General features: G+C 35.0%; 1 protein-coding gene across 3 annotated transcripts; it reads left to right on the top strand.

The window, feature by feature from the left end:
• Nucleotides 1–179: 179 nt before the first annotated feature.
• On the top strand, nt 180–21,598 carry LOC144848629 (SET domain-containing protein 4-like). Of its 3 annotated transcripts, none has more exons than XM_078705448.1 (10): nt 180–344; nt 7,179–7,283; nt 8,725–8,762; nt 9,051–9,139; nt 9,480–9,906; nt 11,694–11,868; nt 12,724–12,889; nt 13,221–13,338; nt 13,597–13,798; nt 21,538–21,598. In XM_078705448.1, exons 1-9 carry the CDS (start codon nt 272–274, stop codon nt 13,711–13,713), a joined length of 1,308 nt encoding a protein of 435 aa, XP_078561574.1. In that variant the 5' UTR covers nt 180–271; the 3' UTR covers nt 13,714–13,798; nt 21,538–21,598. The 3 variants fall into 3 exon arrangements, with proteins under 3 accessions (XP_078561574.1, XP_078561572.1, XP_078561573.1); XM_078705446.1 differs by having other exon boundaries at nt 180–353; XM_078705447.1 differs by lacking the exon at nt 21,538–21,598 and adding an exon at nt 15,295–15,878 and having other exon boundaries at nt 180–353.
• Nucleotides 21,599–22,045: the final 447 nt, after the last annotated feature.

Below are 22,045 nucleotides of genomic sequence, written 5' to 3'. Positions count from 1 at the left end.
TTTAGTTGAAGTTTATATGAAGTAAAATTATTTACCCTATAAACTAATAGTATATTCTAAAAACCTGGGATTATTGAGGGCGCTGTTTATAAACGAACCATTGCAGACTTTGCAGTTCGCACATGTCTCAGCTGTTCAAGCTGTTCAGCGGCCTTTTCTTGCTTGTTGAATATGATGACACCGCCTGTCTTCTGAGTGACTGAGCTGCTGTGAGGTTGTTTTATAGGGTTTTATACTTTGGCTAGGCCTACTTACGCTACTACCCACCCATATGAAGAGGTTTATTGATCGTTCTAAGAAGTCCAGATATGGAAGAACATCAAGGAAGAGAAGACAAAAAAGTTGTAGGAAATGTTCGTATATTTTAGAATAGATTTCAGGTAGCTGACTCTGGCTGGTGTCTGTTTACACGTGACATTCCATTACTCTTATTTATTTGTTATCACTTGATGGGTTGATGTTATGTTCCTCAAAATGTTGCTTTATCAGCAAAAAGTTGCTATGTTGGCCACCACCAGGTCTTCACTGCTTCATCAGCAAAAAGTTGCTTTTGGACATGCCAGTGCTTTTCTTCATCAGCAAAATAAAAAAAAGTTGCTTTTGCCAGGGAGTTTTCATCTCCCTGCTTTTGCATTGCAGTGAAGTAGAATTGATGATGGTGTCAGATGAAATTGGTTGTGCTTGAAAGCTGCCGCCAAAGAATATATATCACAAGAATGAGTAATCCGCGATTTTCCCTGTGACAGTAATATTGTCCATGTGGTAGGGCGCCGCCATAAGTGTGGATGTATCTGGGATGTATACAACTTTCGTTTCACTAATCAAAGGCTGGACCACCGGTAGTATTTTCATGATAAAAAATGTTATCAACTACATGCCAACATCATGTTAAATACTATTTGGATATTTAATTGTTCGTTTTATGCAATTTATTTAGTAAAAACTGCCGTATAAACAGTTTGCTTTATCAACCGGGCGCTACGATAGCGTGACCGGGCGTGTTGCTGTTTACGCGTTTTCACAAAGGATAGTTTAATAATATTCCTATATTTAACTTGTTTCTGGTAAAACAAATAAATGTTAATGACATTTAACATTTTGTCCTATTAATAACATGTATTTTATACTAATTTATATCATAAAAACAATACTTAATTTACCGGGCGTAGAGTAGTACACGGCAATGGTAAAGAATAGGCCGTGCTGAGTAACGATTCGTTGATTTTGGTGTTGCTGTGTTGGTAACGGGACGATTCGGCCCTGAGACGATTCGGCCCGGGACGATTCGGCCCTGGGACGATTCGGCCCGGGACGATTCGGCCCTGAGACGAATCGGCACACTTAAATTTATCGGCTTTGATATGCATTTTATAAGCATAAAATAAGCTTTTTCCCCAAACTTTATTTCCAGAGAGACTATGGGGTAGTACTACTAGGGATAAAGATGCAATAAAGCAAACATTTTAAAACATTGTCGAAAATCAATTTTTAGTCACGCGAACGATGTAAACAAGTTACGCCCTCTGTTGGCCGCTTGGCGAATTCACGAAATAAACAAGGTTTTCGAAGTAATAAATTGAATATAAAATTATGTTTTTTTAGTAATTTATTATATATATTATATCAAAATTGTCAATATCAATAAAATACGGATTGTTAAACACCTTTAAAAACTTGATAAATACCCAAAAAATGAATATGAATTTGGTCTAAAGTGAGACGTTTCGGCCCACAAAGTGGGATGTTTCGGCCCAAAAGTGGGCCGAATCGTCCCACCAAAAGTGGGCCGAATAGTCCCGGGCCGAATCGTCTCTGGGCCGAATCGTCCCTGAACCGCTGTGTTAGGCCTTTTTTGTGAACTAACTTAGCATGTTAGTAAATAATTGTCTGTAAAAGTGAATGTACACTAGTTTGTTAATAAATATGTATTATAAAATAGTTTACAATTGCAAAAACTATTATCATAATTCTATTTAATGTGACATGTATAATATCTATTAAATCAAGTCTTATTTAGTATGTATACATCCGCCCTTATGAGGGCGGGCATCACTCACTGGAGCTCTCTGTTACAAATTTCTCATGCAAAAATCGCGGAATACTCATTCTTGTGATATATATTCTTTGCTGCCGCTATCAACATCCGGTATTTTGTATGGAGCGCCGCTAGATACACTTTTTATCATATAGGCCTAGTTACGTTTGATATCGGTTGCGTTTTCTTCTGGTCGCGCTAATTTGTTTTGTCTAATTTGGTTTTTAATGAAAACGCTCATGTTTTTTTCGATAAAATTGCATTACATCATAATCAGCTGGTACGTGTGTGACGTCATCGTATAAGGACTTTAGATTTTTTTTCATATCACGTCTGTAGAGAATGCCCATCGGTGGCGCCAAGCTGCATGGATGTGTGCGCTGGTTCTGTGACTCGGCCCCGGAGCTAGACCTAGCAATGTTGAATCCAGAAGTTTAATAACGGCGACAACGTCGATGCTGTAGTAATAGAGGAAGTGGACGTTACATAAAGCGTTTAAAACATGCACTCAATCTCAAATATTATTTCATTATAAATACTGTTACAGTAGTAGTACTGTATTATAATCCGATATGTTGATAGCCAAATTGGAAGTAAAGGAATTATAATTCAATGTTGGAAATTGTGTTGCGTCTAGTTCATTCGTCCATAGTTATGAGGGTTTTATTTTTATTCCAAATGGCCTATTTAGGCCTATAGTTTTTATTAAACTTTGTTTACAGGTGGTGACTATAAACAACAAGAAAATGCGGACAATAAAGGGGCCCTCAAATATGAGGCGCCATACGTAGCAAAAATGTCACGCAAAAATACAAGTGGAAATTTTAAAACGTACTGTGTAATTGTTAAAATACAAATGAACATTTTAAAATACTATGTCTGATTTCTTAAAACGTACTCTGTAATTTTTAAAATACAAATGAACATTTTAAAATACTATGTCTGATTTCTTAAAACGTACTCTGTAATTTTTGAAATACAGGTCTGATTTTCGCCTAAAACGTACGGTCTAAATGCAATGTTTAAAATTTAAAATTTTCCTTTGAAACTTTTCGCACTGTGTGTGTAGCATGCGTTTCCGAGGCATTGTTAGAAATCCTTCAACTGTGATGACCTATCCGTCAACGGCGAATACACCAACGCGATTCGCTTAAAATGACATCATATGATGTACTGATATTTCTGTGTTTTTTACGAAAATTTTTTTAACATAACATGTCAAAATTAGATATTTTTTATGATACACGATTTATCTATAAACAACTCGAATTATAAACTACCTAATATTTCGAGAAAATAAAACATTTTTAGCACTTTTTTATATATTTAAATGAACATAACATGTAGAACTATATTATCTTGGCGTAGGAAAACAAATTTTAATTTGTGAGAGACTCAACCATGCTGAAGGTGGGAAGTCCCCTCCTGGACCGCATGTAGCCGTTTTGCGTTGAAAATTGTCGTATTGAAATTGTATTATTCATATAGTTAATATGATGCATTGGAAATCAAACTTATATGATCTTTTAGATTAATAAGTAAATAATTAGACACCAAAGCCATTTTTTAATAGTATATTTATTCTCAGAGTAATTGATAATCAAAAATTGTTTACTAGGCCTAGTGAAGAAAAATAGCACGTCAACAAATGGGAGTAAAATAATTGCTAAAAATACGTCGGGCCAAAAAAGTTTCATGCGTTTATATGTTGTTATTGTTAGGCTATATTTTTTTGTAATTATTATTTTTTTTAAAACTCAAATATGCAGGTTTTTTTTCTCCTCAAATATTTAATATACATAAATGCAATAAAAATAAATATATTTATTTCAAATTAAGCATATATTTATGTGTCTGTAAACTAGTTTAAATGACCTATATAGCTCTAGAAAGCCAGAGCTTCCAGGGGCCTACGACCGGGGGCCCTAGGCAGCCCCCCTGGCCCCCAGCCGATGGTTGTTCTCTTCGCTCACAAAGTTCTTCATTTATGAGTTCAAAATTCTCCTGTTACTTTTTTTTTCTCCTCCTACTTAAAACCTTAATGCAACCCATGACTAGTCCTAGATTTAGGTATGGAATGCCGTTTACGCAAAATCGCGTCAAATATAGTATCGATGTAATGAAAATTGTGACGATGTGATGAAAATTGCGTCGATGTGATGAAAATTGCGTTGATGTGATGAAAATTGCGTCGATGAAAATTGCGTCGATGAAAACTGCATCGATGAAAATTGCATCACTGAAAATTGCGATCTCCCTGCCGGTATGATTTGAATATGATGACTGTTTATGTACTGTACTGGTGGATTAACACGCAAGCAACTAGCTAGAAGATATATTAAATTAAATCAGTGCATATTTCAACATTGTTTTAGTGCCGTAAATTTTTAGCAATATTATTAACATCATTATTAACATCATCATTTACTTTACTAGTAGGCCAAGTAGTAATTTTCATCATTGATTGAATTAAAACCATTAATGGAATTTTCATAATCAATTCAATTCATCACATCGATGCAGTTTTCATCGATGCAGTTTTCATCGACGCAATTTTCATCACATTTACTCAATTTTCATCACATCGACGCAATTTTCATTACATCGATACTATATTCATCAACGCAATTTTCATTGCATCGACGCGATTTTCATTACATCGACGCAATTTTCATCGACGCAATGTTCATCACATCGACGCAATTTTCATTACATCGATACTATATTCATCGACGCAATTTTCATTGCATCGATGCAATTTTATCATCGCCTAAACTTGCGTAAACGGCGTTCCATACCTAAATCTAGGACTAGTAGTGAACTGTAAAATAAGTATAAATAAATTTTTCATAATCATTTTAATTAATTAATTAGAAACAACATACCCAAAAACATGTGCCACTCTATATGCATCCACAACGCAGATCATCCGATTCCGCATCTCATCCACAACACTCGCGCACTTGGTAATAATCCATGTACCATACACCACTACCACATGTGCGTTTGCGACGTATGTTTAATTTACCTATTGCCTCCCCGACAAAAAATGGAATGACCCGTCGCGCTCAGTTAGAGATGTCTAACTGAGTGTGACGAATTTCATTTTAAACAGTGCATTTAGACCGTACGTTTGAGGCGAAAATCAGACCTGTATTTTAAAAATTACACAGTACGTTTTAAGAAATCAGACATAGTATTTTAAAATGTTCATTTGTATTTTAACAATTATACCCAGTACATTTTAAAATTTTCACTTGTATTTTTGCGTGACTCTTTTGCTGCGTATGGCACCTGATACTCAAATACTATGATTTAGACAGTAGCCCCAGGGCTGAGTCACAGAAATCAGCGTACACATGCAGCTGCCCCCAGCCTGGCACAAACAAACTCATATAATGAGGCTATAGGTTATAGTATGTAGTAGGCCTCTTTTGAAGCGGTTTTCTGTATTCTAGAATTGAAATCAACATGTTTTGGCTTTTCAATAATAACAGACGTAGGCTACATTTAGTTTTTGTCACACATGGCGGTGATAATAGCGATAAATGAAGCATAAAGAAAATGTTAATCATTGTTTTCACGATATGAAAACAATTCCAAAGTCCTTAAGCGATGACGTCACACATGTACCACCACCCCACTGGCTGATTATGACATAATGCAATTTTACCGTACCTTTAGCAAACTATATGGTATTAAAGGGATAACTTTTTTCTTTAAATGTTTAAAAATGTGAAAAATAAGTCGATTCTAATGATTTAAGTGGCCCGCTATAAATCCGAACATGCATTGCATGCGGATTGATAAACGTAAATTTAAGACCATGAATGACGTGGTTTAATGTAATTATATGCATTATTTTTACAAAACGTCAACAATTGAAAAGAATGGGTATTTAAATAATGGCTACAGTAAGTAACACAGAACTTTTTCTGTTGTCATCTGTTTAGCATGTTCAAATTAGTACCTACAGTATATTCTTCTGAAGAAGTTCTTTGTTGCACAGAAAAATAAAAACATTTTCGAAAGTTTCAGAAGTTAGGTGGTTAGATGTAAAGGTCATGTTATCATCGTCTCCTCCCATCTCTCGCGCTGCTGCATGATTGAAGAGATCTGCCACAGCAGCCTGGCGACAGACATTTTTTTTTTTCGCGAAAAAAGAAAACTTGAAATTGTGATATCTCGAAAACCGCTAGTCCGATAAAGTTAAAATTTGAAACTTTTGTTGCTTTACTCGCTAAAAGTTATCAATATACCGAATTTCATCAAAATTGAAGGAGGTAGGGTTTACAGATGCATTTTTTTTTGGGTGAAATGGAATGACCCAAAAAATTGGACGAGCAAAACTAATATTTTCGGCTGCCAAGAGTTGCTGTCAAATAAATAAATGTTGATTTGATTTAAGTTTAGAGCGAATGACTTGCGTATGTATTTCCGACTTCTGTGTTCTTTCTCTATTCAAGTAATAAAAACATAGTAACCTCTCTTGTTGGGAGTGAAAATCCAGAGATAAAATGTTATAGCGCCGCCAACGCTAAGAGAAAAAAACTAATGCACAAGCATAAGCGAGAATTTTTTCGTCTTAAGACATAATTAGGATGATTGAGGGCTGGTTGTCGCACACTGTTGGGTTGTACTTTTATTCCCTCTATATTACATCATCACAAAATATCTTGCAAATCAGCATTTCAATGTTTACCCATAGTCACATGAATTAGTTATGGTATTCATCGCTCTATTCCAACTTTTTGATGTAATAATGTTGGGACAGAAATAACCTTCAGAGAGTAAACATGCGTTTGAATCTTGTTAAACCAAAACTTGGTGTTTAATATTCATCAGATTTATATATTGAATGGAATTTGTAAGTTTATAGCCATATTCTAGCCAAGATAGGCAGACCAATGGAACTGGTATTGATAATGGAACCTAGATACTGCATTGTACTAATATTTTATAAATAAAAGTTTATGGTAGTTGGCGTGTATTGGCAGGAAAAAAAAAAAGGGAACCGATATCTGGAGGAGTAAAATTAATTAAATATAAACCAGTCGCTATGCTTCCCTTCATTTATGTGATTTTCATAACTGTTTTAAATTACAATACCAACTTATTTGTTCTTATTTTTTCTATTTTAAAGGTTTATTTGAAAATATTGAAGAAAATGCAGAAATGATATCTTTACTGCAATGGATGAAATGCCATGGGTTTGAAAAGCAACATTTGAAACCAGCGATTTTTAAAGGTATTATTAATATTGATCACTGCTAGCTTAAAAAGTGCCTGAAATGGATTTTTTAAATTTCAAAACATTCACACATGTTACTTGAATGAATATAAATATCACAAACAGGGCTCGATTTAGTACCAGCCCAGGGTACAATGGGTATTAGGTAGGTCTATCCTAGCTACCCTACAACTACTACTGCTGCTGCTACTGCTGCGCCAGAGTCATAGTCATAAAAGTATTCAAGTGCACCTTCTATTATATGAAATGCTTATATTCCTATGGCGGCCACCCAACTATTGTGCTGAGTGGGCTAGTATTATACAGATATTGACTGCTTAGAGGTTAAATATAAGATTTGACATCCCCGAGGGAATGATATTATGTTCGAGGGAATATATATTTCCCGAAGCGCCAGCTGAGGGAAATATATATTCCCCGAGAACATAATATCATTCCCAAGGGGATGTCAAATCTTATATTTAACCGATATAAAAGGCAATATCTGTTATATTATATAGCCAAGAACAAGTCTGCTGGTGAAGCTAGGCTAGGCCTCCTATTCTATAGGCCTAGATAGTATTTGTATTGTATGTAAACAAGCCTCCTGCCTAGACACCTTACCTTGCGAAGAATAATATACAGATAATTACTAATTAATGATTCCTTGGCAATAAAATATTCACTTAGGCCTAGGTCGTTTAAATTAACAGAAGAATTTCCATCAATAAGCCTATTAATAATAATATTATAATCAGGTAGGCCGAATAAACAATTCATCGTCTTCTCTTCGAGGAGCTAGCCGAATCACCGGATGTTCAGCGCGTAGTTACTAGGTTACTACCGTGAGTATTGACCAATCACAAACGGTGTTTCATCACATTTAGGGAGGACTAATAACAAATGAGGGCGCTATGTATGCATAGTTTAAATAGTTTAGATGAATAATTTCTTCAAGCAAGCTGCGTGGCGCAACGGTGGAAGCGTTGTCTTGCGATGGTGGAGTGACAATTCCACCCGAGTTCAAATCCAGTAGATGACTTTTGTTTATTTATCGGCAAACGCGAGTGTTGCCACACGAAAATTACACAGTCAATATCATCGAACTCGAGAATGTATATGTTTAATGACAGGGGACACGATAATTACGCGAAAATTAATCGGTCAATATCATCGTTCTCGAGGATATATACGATTTACGATCCTCGCAGCGGTAGTCATGTGACGCAGTTTCAACCAATCACGTTCACGTATTTACATAGGCTATGTAATATAATAATTTATGGGCAAGTGAAATCTACAGCTACATGAAAAAGATAAATCGAGCCCTGACAAATAAACCAGATAAACAGAGGGAGCATGAAACTCGAACCTATAACAATATTCTTATGGCGAAATATTCATTATCAAACAGTCTGACTCATAATAATGTACAGGAATCATACATTTTATTTTTCAGAAACTGGAAGAGGACTAATGGCAAATAAATCATTTAAGGTTTGTGACTTTAGTTTCATAGATAATGTAAAAAAAAAAAATTAGTTTCTACTGTATTTAGATTTTGATCCTGTATTTATAAAATAAGGACAAATACATTTTTTTTATTAAAATAAATAAATGTTAAATGTATTATTTTGGTCCTCAAGTTTAACTGGAAACTGAGGAAATTCAGATTAGGCCCTCCACGGACCCACGGCAGCCAGCAGTGCAGCGCCTACTGGTAATTTAAGGATTTTGTTACATACTGCTCTTTTTACCACACAGTATTGTTTTTTACCTTTATAGCCTGGTGATACTATTATTTCAATTCCAGCTGATCTTCTCATTACAACAAGTACAGTATTAAGAACAAGTATTGGACCAGTTATCCAACAGTAAGTTGCATTTAAATTAATAATACACTGTCACTAAATATAATGAACGACAATTATCAAAATAAACTATTGGTGTTTATTTAACGCAAGATTTACCTATTATTTCAGATGGCTATAGTTTTGACCATATGTAATTATAATCAAATATAAATTGCCACAATGTGAACATGTAGTTTTTATTTGTGTATGTATACTTGGTTGGTAAATTCTTTACCAAGCATATAATATTTAGCTAAAACCAGATTCAAAATGAAAATTGAATGCGACTGACACATTACGTATGGTAATTGGGTTTTAACATTTTTAAATGTTAAATTAAAATGTTTTCATCATTTTTCAGGAATCCTGAGTTAACACCAAGGCAGATCTTGTGTGTGTTTTTAATACTAGAGAAACATAAAGAGTCAGATTCGTCCTGGTGTCCTTATATATCGCAGCTACCAGATACGTACACAACTCCTTCATACTTCACAGATGATGAACTAAAATCTTTACCAAAACATCTCCTCCAAAGTGCAATATTTCAAGTAGAGACCGTAAAAGATGAATTTCAAAAAGTACAATCGTTTTCAGAAGCCCTTGGAAAATTGGATCCTTGTTATCCAGGATTATTAACGTATGAAGCATTCAAGTGGGCGTGGTTTGTAGTCAATACAAGATCTGTGTACATGGATCCAAGTGTCAGCCAGTGGAAGTCATCACGCGAGATTGACTCGTATGCTTTAGCGCCATTCCTTGACCTGTTGAACCATTCAGCAAAAGCTAACGTAAGCGAAATTGATGTTTAATGCTTGATTTGAGATAAGGCCTGCTTCTGCTGCATTGCACCGCATAAATCGTTATTATTTTTAGACCGACGGCATTTCTGTTCAGTTTGTGCTCCCAAATAACCATTTAAATTAGTGGTTGGTCGTTGACAAAAATGTTAAGATTACCCAAAATGCAAAATAACCGGTTAAATGGAGTTCTGTTTTTAATCATTATTTTCACGCTGTCATTTTGTCAGGTTTCTGCTGCCAAGAAATTCAAGATAGTTTATTTACAGTTACTAACCGGTTATTTTTTCACAGCAGAAATAAATTCAATGTTATTAAAGATATATTGTCCCCAGAAAAAAAAAAAAGGTATTGGTTCGTGGAAACAAAACTTGAATAAACATTTAGACATTTATGTCCGACAAATGGTTAAATGTAATTGTTTATTTTGTTTATTAAGTGATTCAATTATTTTTTGTTTATTTTTTTTTTGTACGGAAGTGAATAACTTTATTAAAAATGCAAAATGGCCTATTTTCCATGTTTTTAGGGGAACAATACATCTTTAAACTATGTTTAACACCATTATTAGGGATAACGATGTAAAATTAAAAGTTAATATTTTTCAAACAAATTATACATTGCCTGTTAGTATTTTGTATCAATATTATAATAAAGAAAGAATTATGAAAATATGACTTGTAGTTTTCGAAATATAGGGTTTAAAACATCGTCGAAAATGATCGTTTTTAGCCACGAACGATGTAAACAAATTGCGCCCTCAGTCGACAATTGTATGAACTAGTCATTTTTCGTAAAAATAATTAAATAAAATCACGGTTTTAAGTAATATAATTTGTATATCAACATTGTAAAATTCAATAAAATATGATATTACTTATTTATTATATAAAAAAAAGTGTTAATTTAACCTCATTTGAAGAATTTCAATGCATTATTTTCACGTGTAATTGGACAGGCCTTAGACCATGTGACTTCACGGCACTTGCGAGAAAATTATTCCGCTGTGTGTTGAATCGCGTCAACCAATCAAAGGGCGAGAATCCAAAATCGTTCAACCGTGAGACCTGCGGAGCGGTCGAATGCAGAGGTTTGATTGGCTTGCAATGACATCATACCACAAAATGGTGTTTTTGTAGTTGAGCCCCTCGGAATTTTCCAAAAATTGTTTAAAAAATGGACAAAACGGATATTTTTCATGGTATATGGGTTGTTACTATGAAATATTCGAATCATAAAGGCCTCATATCGGGATAAAACTGTTTTTTTAGCACTTAAAATTAATATTTTTCTTAGTAACAAGCACATGGTATGTGGAACTATATTATCTTGGTGTAGGAATAAAAAACATTTTGAGGTCATAAGAGGCTCAACTACAAAAATAAGGTTGAAAATGGTAGGTCATTGAGCCTTCCGAGGGTTTCGTAGTAAACAAAAGCTATACGCGCTAGGCGATAACGATCTTTTAACCACTATATTCACATTTTTGGTTGAATGAAATGGAAATAAAAAATACTTGATCTTATAGAATAATAGGTAAATAAATATTTACTCAAAAGGATATTTTCATAATTAATTTATTTTCAGAATAATTACCTAATAAAAAGTGTTTACCAAAGTAAAAAAACACCGCGTCAATGACATTGCGCGCATAGTAACGTGCGCGCTGTTTAATCGTGGTAATGAAAATGGAGTCAGCTCTCGGTATCCCTACCATTATTAAGTTTATTATTTTTCTTTTTCCTATCTATACAAAATACTACATTTTTTCATTGCAGGTAAAAGCTGGTTTTAATAAAACATCCAATTGTTATGAGATTGCAACACACAACACCTATGCAAAGTATGACCAAGTGTTTATATGTTATGGTCCCCACGGTAACGAGAAGCTGTTGCTAGAATATGGTTTTATTGTTCCAGGCAACCCCAACACAAGTGTAAACATCCCTTTTGGTAAATATACATTCTGTATTTCCCTAAACAGCACACCTAATGCCCCATTGACACTTGCATGCATTTTGGTCAGCATTGCTCCACATTCAATGTGTGGCAATGCAGGTCATTTACGTTTATTGTTACGTATGCTGGATCATAAGGTCTGCATAGGCAAGCTATGTGTGTATCATTAAAAAACTATGCAGGTAGCATGTGCATCTTTGTTTTTTAAATAAAAAAATAAGGATTATTATTATTACAGTGATGTATTTTGCTTAAGCTGCCCTGCCCAGAATTTTCATATCTTTGTTGTTTTTTTTTGTATAATGATATTGATTTTATCCTGGCCAAATAAACGAAACAAACAAATCGAAAACTATGACAATAATATACCTGCGGTCCTGATTTAATCAGAACTTTCCCAATTTCCAATGTCACAAAAACACCCACAAATTGAGACCAGATTATAGAATTTTTAAAATATGCCTTTCCTAATATTACTTATCATGATACGACACTCTGGCATGCGCCATATCTCCTCTCCGGGCTGGCGGGGGTTTTTGTCCAACCACCGCACACTCCAAACCATGCTCCTAAAGGAGTTGATGTGGGTACCGGTTTGGTCGCCAGTGTGTGACAGTGGCTGTGTGTGGACTAGTACACAGGGGTAACCCCCTAATTGTCTCGAAGGATGTACTAGGTTCTTTAAAGTGCACATGAACCTTATCTGAGAAGACTCGTCCTACCACCAGAAACATGGAGCAAGTGAGCCTCGAACCCTTGCCGATGTTATGGCTACGTACGGTTCCACTGTCTTAACCGCTCAGCCACTCACTTCAAAGTATATATTTATAAATTAGTTATCAATTTCAGATTTGATTAAGGACTTGGTAAACCGTGAACAATTAGATGCAAGAATTCAGTTTTTAAAAGAAAACTTTGAAGTGTCATGGTTGAGCAAGCTAACTTGTGGTGCTGAGGGTGTATCTTGGCCATTCATTGTCACATTGAGAGTCTTGTGTACACACAGTGCTGACAGGTATTGCACCAAATCTTTTTATTTTTTGGAGTGATTTTATTTTTAAATTTCCAATTGAAGGTTAAATAACATCAGCAATGACGATCAAATACATGTTGTGTAGTTCTATTAATTTATAGCACAATAAAAATGAATCCACTTAATTTCAGAAACACTTGTTTACTCTTGCCTATTCAGTCCATTTACAATATGTTATTTTCAATTCATTTTGGTCATCTTCCATTGTGTCTTATCTTGAGCATGTATGCATATTTTTATGCAACAATGACATTTGAGTATATGTCTAAAAAAATCTAAAATATCAATTAAATTGAATGTTGTTAATTTTCAGGAGTTATTGGCAACGCATTACTTTAGGGCTGGAATCCATGACAACTGATGAACTGAATGCTATTAAACACATTGCTGATTGCATCTTACAAAGTATTTTGATAGAAATCACAAAAAAGGTAGGTTTGAAGTTTGCAGAAACAAATCAGCCTAGATTTATATTTAGTAAACAATTGATAAATATATGTATATGTTTGAAAAACCTTTTTAGTAGACAAACTAGGGCTTAATTGCTATAAATAATCAACACTAATCGGGAAAAATTTGCCCTTTAGAGTTAGGAGGTCTGACAAATTGAGCATCTAGTCCGTCCAAGTTTCCTTGACTCGTTGTTTTTAGTTTGTTTGATTCTAATCTTCTTATATCTGTCTTTACAGATAGGTAACCTTAGTAGTGGAGTACATTTTACACTGTTGGATGACTTTCTAAAAGAACAGTTGCATATAGTGACAACAAGCAAAAACCTGCTAGACCAACTTGCAGTCTCATTCTAACATTATAAATTCCACTCAGCCAGAGTAAATGTCAACAAATGTAAATGTGTTTACTTTCAATGTAACATGAAAACTCTTCTGAAAGGTAAGTGATTTTATACATTTTAAAGTGTCTAAATAGGGAGAATGTAAACATTAACTTTAACGGATGCTGTCAACATTTTACTGACATAACAACGTAGTTCAGCTGCGCAAGTCAAGCACACAACATACGCCACTCTCCTCAAAACAAATTATGGTGTGCCTTGGGCCTAGAGACTAGGCCTAGCTAGGTATTTTTAAACTTGAATATTGGGTGATAAATAACATATTGTGATGAACAAATCTTATGTTTGGTTTAATTAAAAAATCTTTAAATTTACTATTTGTTTCTTTATTCTGCATTAATTTAAAGTTGTCGACTCGCGTAACTAAGGTAAAACTTGCGCATACATAGATCGATTTGTTTACAAAGGGAGCAGAGCTCCAAGTTGAATTTTTTTAATAGCGTTAAGGTTAATCTTTACATGCTCGTGCAAAACTCTAATATTTTCAAAATGGAGGTAGTAGCTTGAACTTTCTCTCTGTTTCTGGAACAGAATTAAATCAACCAATAGTTTAACAATATGTAATAGCCAGTTAATCCAAGAAATGATCTGACTTAGTTCTTGGACAAAGGTCTGGGGAACTTTTCCACAGCCTCAACCTTATTGACCATAGGTCTAATTTCTTTGTTACAAATCTTACGTCCCAGAAATGCTATCTGTGCATAGTTTATCATTTCCAAAGGCTTATGTTTCTAATATATAATTCAGATGAAAAATATAGTCTTCCCAAGTTTGACTATAAAAACATGTAATCTAATATGTGCCTTAGCATATCTCTCAGTACCTCAGTATCTCTCAACGCCTTATCCATTAATCTTTGGAAAGTACAGTACTGGTCAGAGGACTTTCGACATTCCCGCTCGTGTTTGTGGAGCGTTTCTGGAGTGTTTATCAAGGGTCGAGCGATCGAGTACTGACCTCGACCAACGAAGCGTGAACGTTTTACAACAACAATTGAAATCAATCATACGTACATAATATGAGCCCTTTCTTTAGATTTCTGACTTTGTTTATCTTCAACAAATAATACAAAGTATATATAAATTAACATAATAAAAAAATGAACATGAACAGCTTCAAAGTCATGGTAAAATTCATATCTTCAAATTCCGAGTCAATAACACAGAGTTGATAGAGGCTCACTAGCCGCATAGACGCGCATCTACGATCTTTGTTATGTTACTGGTCATCAACCCTGGATTTACAAAACTTTGGGCGATATGACGTCACGCAGAAAGCACATGGTTTTCTCATCAGCTCTCGCTGCGATTGACAAAATTGTTTCTGTTGACTTTTTCCTGGGCATACAAAACGATCGTTTTGATGCAGTTTATTTATTTTGTTTAAACGTTTATACTGTTCATTAGATATACATAATAATTATATCGATTACATACAGTACATAGGCTATGCTACGGTAATTAATTGAAAATAAATGTAATTTCTTAACGCATGATTTTATTTTTCTTTCTGCACTACGTTCAAACTAACTCAGAGAGCCTGACTGTGAGTCATGGCACCACGGCTGCCAGACCATGTGTTTACTGACTGAACAGCAGCAACAACACACTGTGGCCGGCTGGCTGTTTGCCACGGTTACCGTTTCCCACATTGCCAACTTCTGTGTATCATAATGCAACTCAAAGCATGAATTTGTTTTATAATAAATAATTTTGTATTGAATGTGCTTTTATCAACTAAAATGAGATGTGAAAAATATGAATAAAAAGCCGAATAAAAAAAAATTCAAAATAATATATTTTTAAAAAACACATCGATCGTATGAGGTCAATCACATGGTTCAATTAACAGTGGAAGAGTGCAGTAAATGGGGTAATATTTTTGTGGAAATAAGTATCGTTTTTTTTATAGATAAAAACTGTTATATATATACTCATACTGTTATATTGAAATTATTATTTTTGAAATTCTGATTGTACACGAACGAAATATGGATACCCCCGAAGTGGATCGTACCATTTACCAAACGTTGTTACATCACACGAGAGACAAATGTCGGAAAATAATTTGTACTTTCTTAATTTCTCAAATTCAATTTAACAACTTATTAACCCTTTCACTGCGAGCATTATTCCAACCTCTGTGCGTAATATATATTTAAGAAAAACATATGATATTTTAATAAATTGCAAAAAAATACTAATTGAGATAATTGTGTAATTATTTTTGTGGTGTGTGATGGGCAAAGGGTTAGTCTACAGTTAGGTATAAAAAAAAAAGTAATTTGCATATTGATGACGTCATTACAGGTATTTTGGATTTCATGTTTTTTATCGAATCAATGATAAAAACTATTTTCTATAATAAATTCTTATGGAATACGTTTTTACAACTGGATATTGATGAAGATACGTATAATAAATAAAAATATTTAAAAAATTGAATTATTTTTATTGTTTTATAAAAATTATGCACAAATCAAAGTTTTGGGGTAAAATCGTGAAAATAATGACATTTTCCAAAAATTCACTATAGTACAAAAACTAACTATTGTTTTAGAATTTTTTTTTTTTTTTGCATGTTGTGATAAACACGATGTTGCCCTATTGGGGCTGGTAAATTTTGTTACTTTCAAAATGGCCACCATGACGTTATTATGTGACGTCATGGTTTTTTGGTTTTCTCTTACTCATCATCCTCTTTAGAATAGTCCAATTTTGTGTAGTAGGCCCTGAAACAATCTTTATCGGCATGCAAACCTGGGTTACTTGGGCAATCTTTGCAAATCCACACTGTCTTGATCTCTCTTCCAGCACTTGTGCGGTGACCACGAGCCCAGCACACCCGGCACATTTTGTCTTTTTTGTTTTTTGTGTTGCCGTCTTTACTTTCTCTTTTCACGTACTGTCAAAAGATCTTTGAAATCAGCCAAAAAATCTTTGGTAGATGGCGTGAACTTCCGATGGAGTTTGTGAGCACTTAGGGCACACTGCATGAACATTCTGAGAGCTATTTTCTTATACCACTTATATGTTTTTCTTACAATGCTCACGCTGTGCAGCTGTTGGTCCACCATATCAACTCCTCCCATGTTGTGATTATACGCAATTATACATGATGCTTGTGAATAAGATTGTTGTCTTTGTCACGTTTTGTAGTTGGGATCATAGCGGCCCTGCCTTCTGTGGTCAGCATGCACACTTCTTTTGGTTTGTTGTTAGATTTGTTTTTTAGCGCCCGGAACATGTTTCTTGTTTGCGACTTCATAAAACATGATGTTCCCTTGTCAAGTGCCTTTGTCCCTAGATCACTGGAGTAACCTGAACGTGTGCCACAAAGGTATGTATCGTGATCAAAAAGGTACGTAGCCAGAGCTGGATAGTAACCCACCCCCAACTTTTCCGGTCAGCAAAATAATAAAACAGTACGAATAAACAAATTTGTTTGAACTCTAACTTTATTTTATAAACTTAACACTAAATCCTGTGTTTGCACAAACCATTGTATTTATAACATGGGCAAGTACAGTTGGCATGATCGGAGTAAACTACACACTCATACATACCGCTCTTGCAACTTTTAGAAACGACTAAATATTTTGTCAGACCGTTCGTTAAGGGCATTTTCTGCATGCCGTTTCTGCTGTTGAGAAGTTTAGTAGCTTCATCAATGATCATTTTGATCAGACCATCAGAATGACCTGTCATGCTTAACAGAATGGTTAAGTCCTCTGAGAATGTCTTGTATTCATAAAGATCTTTCTGGCTTTGCCCGGTTACAATTATGGTTGTCTTTTTGATGGCATCTTCAATTGTCAGGTTGTTGAACTTATCAATATATTGCTGCCTTTCCTCCTTCTCCCATTCAAACCAATCATCAGGTTCCACTGCAAGGCAGCTTGCTATCTCTGGCAATTTATATTCGCTCTATTTGCTGTTGGCTATCCACTTCCTTCCACACATCTCTTACAAACTCCAACTTAATCACATTGGTTTTGTTTTTTTCAGCTTCTTTTTGTTGAGTTAATTTGTTGTTGATGCTCTCCAATTGGTTCGAATAACATCTTTTTTTTTTTTTTCCTGTGTTGTGTGTTGCCATTCATTCCTTCCGCCTCGCTGATTCTACCATAGATGTTGCCATAATCTTTTCGTGGGCAGAAAGGTAGACCCAGAATTGTGGTGATCTGCATCCAGTAACCAACGTTTCATGGTTATCTATTATCTTTTTCGAAGCTGTAAGGCGACTTTTCAAATCATCAAAGTCACTTGCATCTAAGATGCCTTCATGTTTACCATCTCCGAAAACCGAATCTATGATTCGTTTCGGTGATTTCTTTTGCACCCCTAATCTCTTTAGCTTTTCCACCCAATTTATGCGAAATTGTCTGAAACACCCTTTTCATTGAATCTTTTATTGCACCATGTAACGCTGTTTTTTTTACCATCTGTGATGAATCCCAACCCATCTTCAAGACCAGGACAGTTTCCTTTGACAGCAGATGCTATTTTTTTGTAAGTTGCTCTGTCCTTTACTGCTATGAATAGCAGTTGGACCTAGAAAAACTGAGCTTTTCCGGTTCTCTTAGTTACCAACATAAGATGTTTATATGTGTTATAGGCGTTACTTTGTATTTTTTGAAACTGTATGTCGGATCAACACTGAAAGGATGACTAAGCCCTTCTGTTTGGGAAGGTCTTGGCACATATGTGGCTTACCCAAAACCCAGAGATCGTCTGAAACATCATGGTGTTCTAAAACTATTGGCTCTTCTTTATGCTTTGAGTATAATAGGAGATCGTCCACACTGTCATAATTTAGTGATTTACTCTTTATATCGTGGAGTTGTTTTCGTGATCTTGGTAGTTAACCAGGATTTCGAGAATTCTGTAAACCTCCAAAGTCGTCAAACACCTTCTTAAATGCAACTAACACAGACTTAGTGGACACTTCCTTCTTCAAAGCTTCCATTGTAGTTTTTTGCGTTGGATAGTAGGGTGTTTTCCCATGCTTCCTAAACACTAAATCCTGTGTTTGCACAAACCATTGTATTTATAACATGGGCAAGTACAGTTGGCATGATCGGAGTAAACTACACACTCATACATACCGCTCTTGCAACTTTTAGAAACGACTAAATATTTTGTCAGACCGTTCGTTAAGGGCATTTTCTGCATGCCGTTTCTGCTGTTGAGAAGTTTAGTAGCTTCATCAATGATCATTTTGATCAGACCATCAGAATGACCTGTCATGCTTAACAGAATGGTTAAGTCCTCTGAGAATGTCTTGTATTCATAAAGATCTTTCTGGCTTTGCCCGGTTACAATTATGGTTGTCTTTTTGATGGCATCTTCAATTGTCAGGTTGTTGAACTTATCAATATATTGCTGCCTTTCCTCCTTCTCCCATTCAAACCAATCATCAGGTTCCACTGCAAGGCAGCTTGCTATCTCTGGCAATTTATATTCGCTCTATTTGCTGTTGGCTATCCACTTCCTTCCACACATCTCTTACAAACTCCAACTTAATCACATTGGTTTTGTTTTTTTCAGCTTCTTTTTGTTGAGTTAATTTGTTGTTGATGCTCTCCAATTGGTTCGAATAACATCTTTTTTTTTTTTTTCCTGTGTTGTGTGTTGCCATTCATTCCTTCCGCCTCGCTGATTCTACCATAGATGTTGCCATAATCTTTTCGTGGGCAGAAAGGTAGACCCAGAATTGTGGTGATCTGCATCCAGTAACCAACGTTTCATGGTTATCTATTATCTTTTTCGAAGCTGTAAGGCGACTTTTCAAATCATCAAAGTCACTTGCATCTAAGATGCCTTCATGTTTACCATCTCCGAAAACCGAATCTATGATTCGTTTCGGTGATTTCTTTTGCACCCCTAATCTCTTTAGCTTTTCCACCCAATTTATGCGAAATTGTCTGAAACACCCTTTTCATTGAATCTTTTATTGCACCATGTAACGCTGTTTGTTTAACCATCTGTGATGAATCCCAACCCATCTTCAAGACCAGGACAGTTTCCTTTGACAGCAGATGCTATTTTTTTGTAAGTTGCTCTGTCCTTTACTGCTATGAATAGCAGTTGGACCTAGAAAAACTGAGCTTTTCCGGTTCTCTTAGTTACCAACATAAGATGTTTATATGTGTTATAGGCGTTACTTTGTATTTTTTGAAACTGTATGTCGGATCAACACTGAAAGGATGACTAAGCCCTTCTGTTTGGGAAGGTCTTGGCACATATGTGGCTTACCCAAAACCCAGAGATCGTCTGAAACATCATGGTGTTCTAAAACTATTGGCTCTTCTTTATGCTTTGAGTATAATAGGAGATCGTCCACACTGTCATAATTTAGTGATTTACTCTTTATATCGTGGAGTTGTTTTCGTGATCTTGGTAGTTAACCAGGATTTCGAGAATTCTGTAAACCTCCAAAGTCGTCAAACACCTTCTTAAATGCAACTAACACAGACTTAGTGGACACTTCCTTCTTCAAAGCTTCCATTGTAGTTTTTTGCGTTGGATAGTAGGGTGTTTTCCCATGCTTCCTATTTCCATGAGGCTCGACAGTAAACTCTACTGGATCGTTGTTGTCATTACATGTATTGTACTGTAATAAACAGGTTTTGTTCACTATATCGTTACTTCCTTTAGTTAAAAAGAAAATGGAGCGACACAAGCCATGGCAATTTTCATTTTCTATTTTCTTTTTTTCAAGAATATGTATTTTCTCTCCAGTGATGTTTATTGTCCATATACATAAATGTAGCACATTGCGATGTACACCATGTCATTTTTCCAGTTTTCTATTGTTGTGTTGCCTAGCTAAAAGGTAGGCTAGCCTTGTAGTAGGCCTATAGTATTACTATAGGATTTACAATAATACATACATTTTAAGTACATCTGGCGTGGGGTATTTTAAAAATAGATACAGTCGACTCCGCCTAAGTCGAATCTAATGGAACTGGTATAAGAATTCGAGTTATGCGAACTTCGATTTAGAGATTTAAAAAAAAATGCTAGGCCTAGATTCACTCACTAGCCGCGCTACGGCTAAGCCTACTGTAGGCGATCGCGGCCCACACGATGAGCCTTCTTGAATTGAGTTTGCTTAGCTAGCTAGGCCTAATAAATGCTAAGCCTCCTTTATCGGCAATGACAAACTGTATTTTCTTTATGGTTTAAGCCGTAACAATAAGAAAACGTATAATAAATACATTTCGGTTCTTATTTGAAATCGGTATCCATTGTTTATTGCCATCTGTCTAGCACAAAATGGGTACCCACAAAACGCCTCTCAAATTCTCAACGTTAAAACAACTCACAGATATATATACTTGCGCGAGTTATAGGACGCCGCCTATGCTATACAACCTGCTTGAGAGAACCGATATGGTCCCACATTATCACCTCTGTCATTTGTTTATCGAATTACGTACGTTTCATCAGCTTTTTTAGCGCGTTGTTGCCACGTGATTTGTGACTTCGACTTATACGATATAAATCACTAAAGAATGTGTTTATTCGGACCGCAAAAATATGTCGACTTAGACGAATTTCGACTTAGGTACTGTAATGTTTTAATAAATTTTTACCTGTGCAATAAAATGAATGATGACTGTTCTGTATGCCTGTACAATTGACAAAGGTTTGTCAACATCCACACAAAGTCAGTGAAAATCGGCAGTGCCTGACAATGAAATGTGCATTTCAGAAAATGAACTTTAATTTATTGACTACAGCTTCATTCATTCCTTTCTACATACTTTCAGATTTGAGTGTCCCAGGTTTCATACTGCTGGCGTTATATGGAGAATTTATGGTTCTATGTGCTTCCGAATTATTATGGCACTTCACACTTTCTGCTGAAATTTACTCATGAGGAAAAGTTTGTGCAGCTAAATTAATTTAAATAAAAATGCACAAATAACCATACCTATCTTCATGTTGTTTTAAATTATGTTTCTTGGGCTCAACAATAAAAACACAATTTTCCTTTCTTTTGAATGATTTACTTACTTTTGGGTTTTTGTAAAAAAAATCATTATTATATTGATAATGTTTTGTGTTTATTCTTCATAGTAATATTCTTTACTTTCAAGTTTTTTTTTCTGAATGTCTCAAAAATAATAAACAGTTTTTCAATGATCTGTAATTTTTTTTTATTAGAATGTAGTGTATATTTATTGTTTTATAATTATTAGAATATGAATGATATAAAATACTGTAGAGATTTCTTCAACTATGTTTTTTCTCCATTTTTGATATGTTGTTCTGATA

The sequence above is a fragment of the Antedon bifida genome, chromosome 7 (genome assembly GCF_963402885.1).
Source record: "Antedon bifida chromosome 7, ecAntBifi1.1, whole genome shotgun sequence".
Taxonomy (NCBI): domain Eukaryota; kingdom Metazoa; phylum Echinodermata; class Crinoidea; order Comatulida; family Antedonidae; genus Antedon; species Antedon bifida.
This window is presented reverse-complemented; position numbering and strand designations above follow the sequence as displayed.

Bases quoted from the DNA above. Each gene is read 5' to 3' on its own strand.
- LOC144848629 (XM_078705446.1), top strand. From the start codon at position 272: ATGAAGAGGTTTATTGATCGTTCTAAGAAGTCCAGATATGGAAGAACA. The intron at 7,284-8,724 runs GTATTATTAATA...TTTATTTTTCAG, and splicing joins GAAACCAGCGATTTTTAAAG to AAACTGGAAGAGGACTAATG. The intron at 12,890-13,220 runs GTATTGCACCAA...GTTAATTTTCAG, and splicing joins TGTACACACAGTGCTGACAG to GAGTTATTGGCAACGCATTA.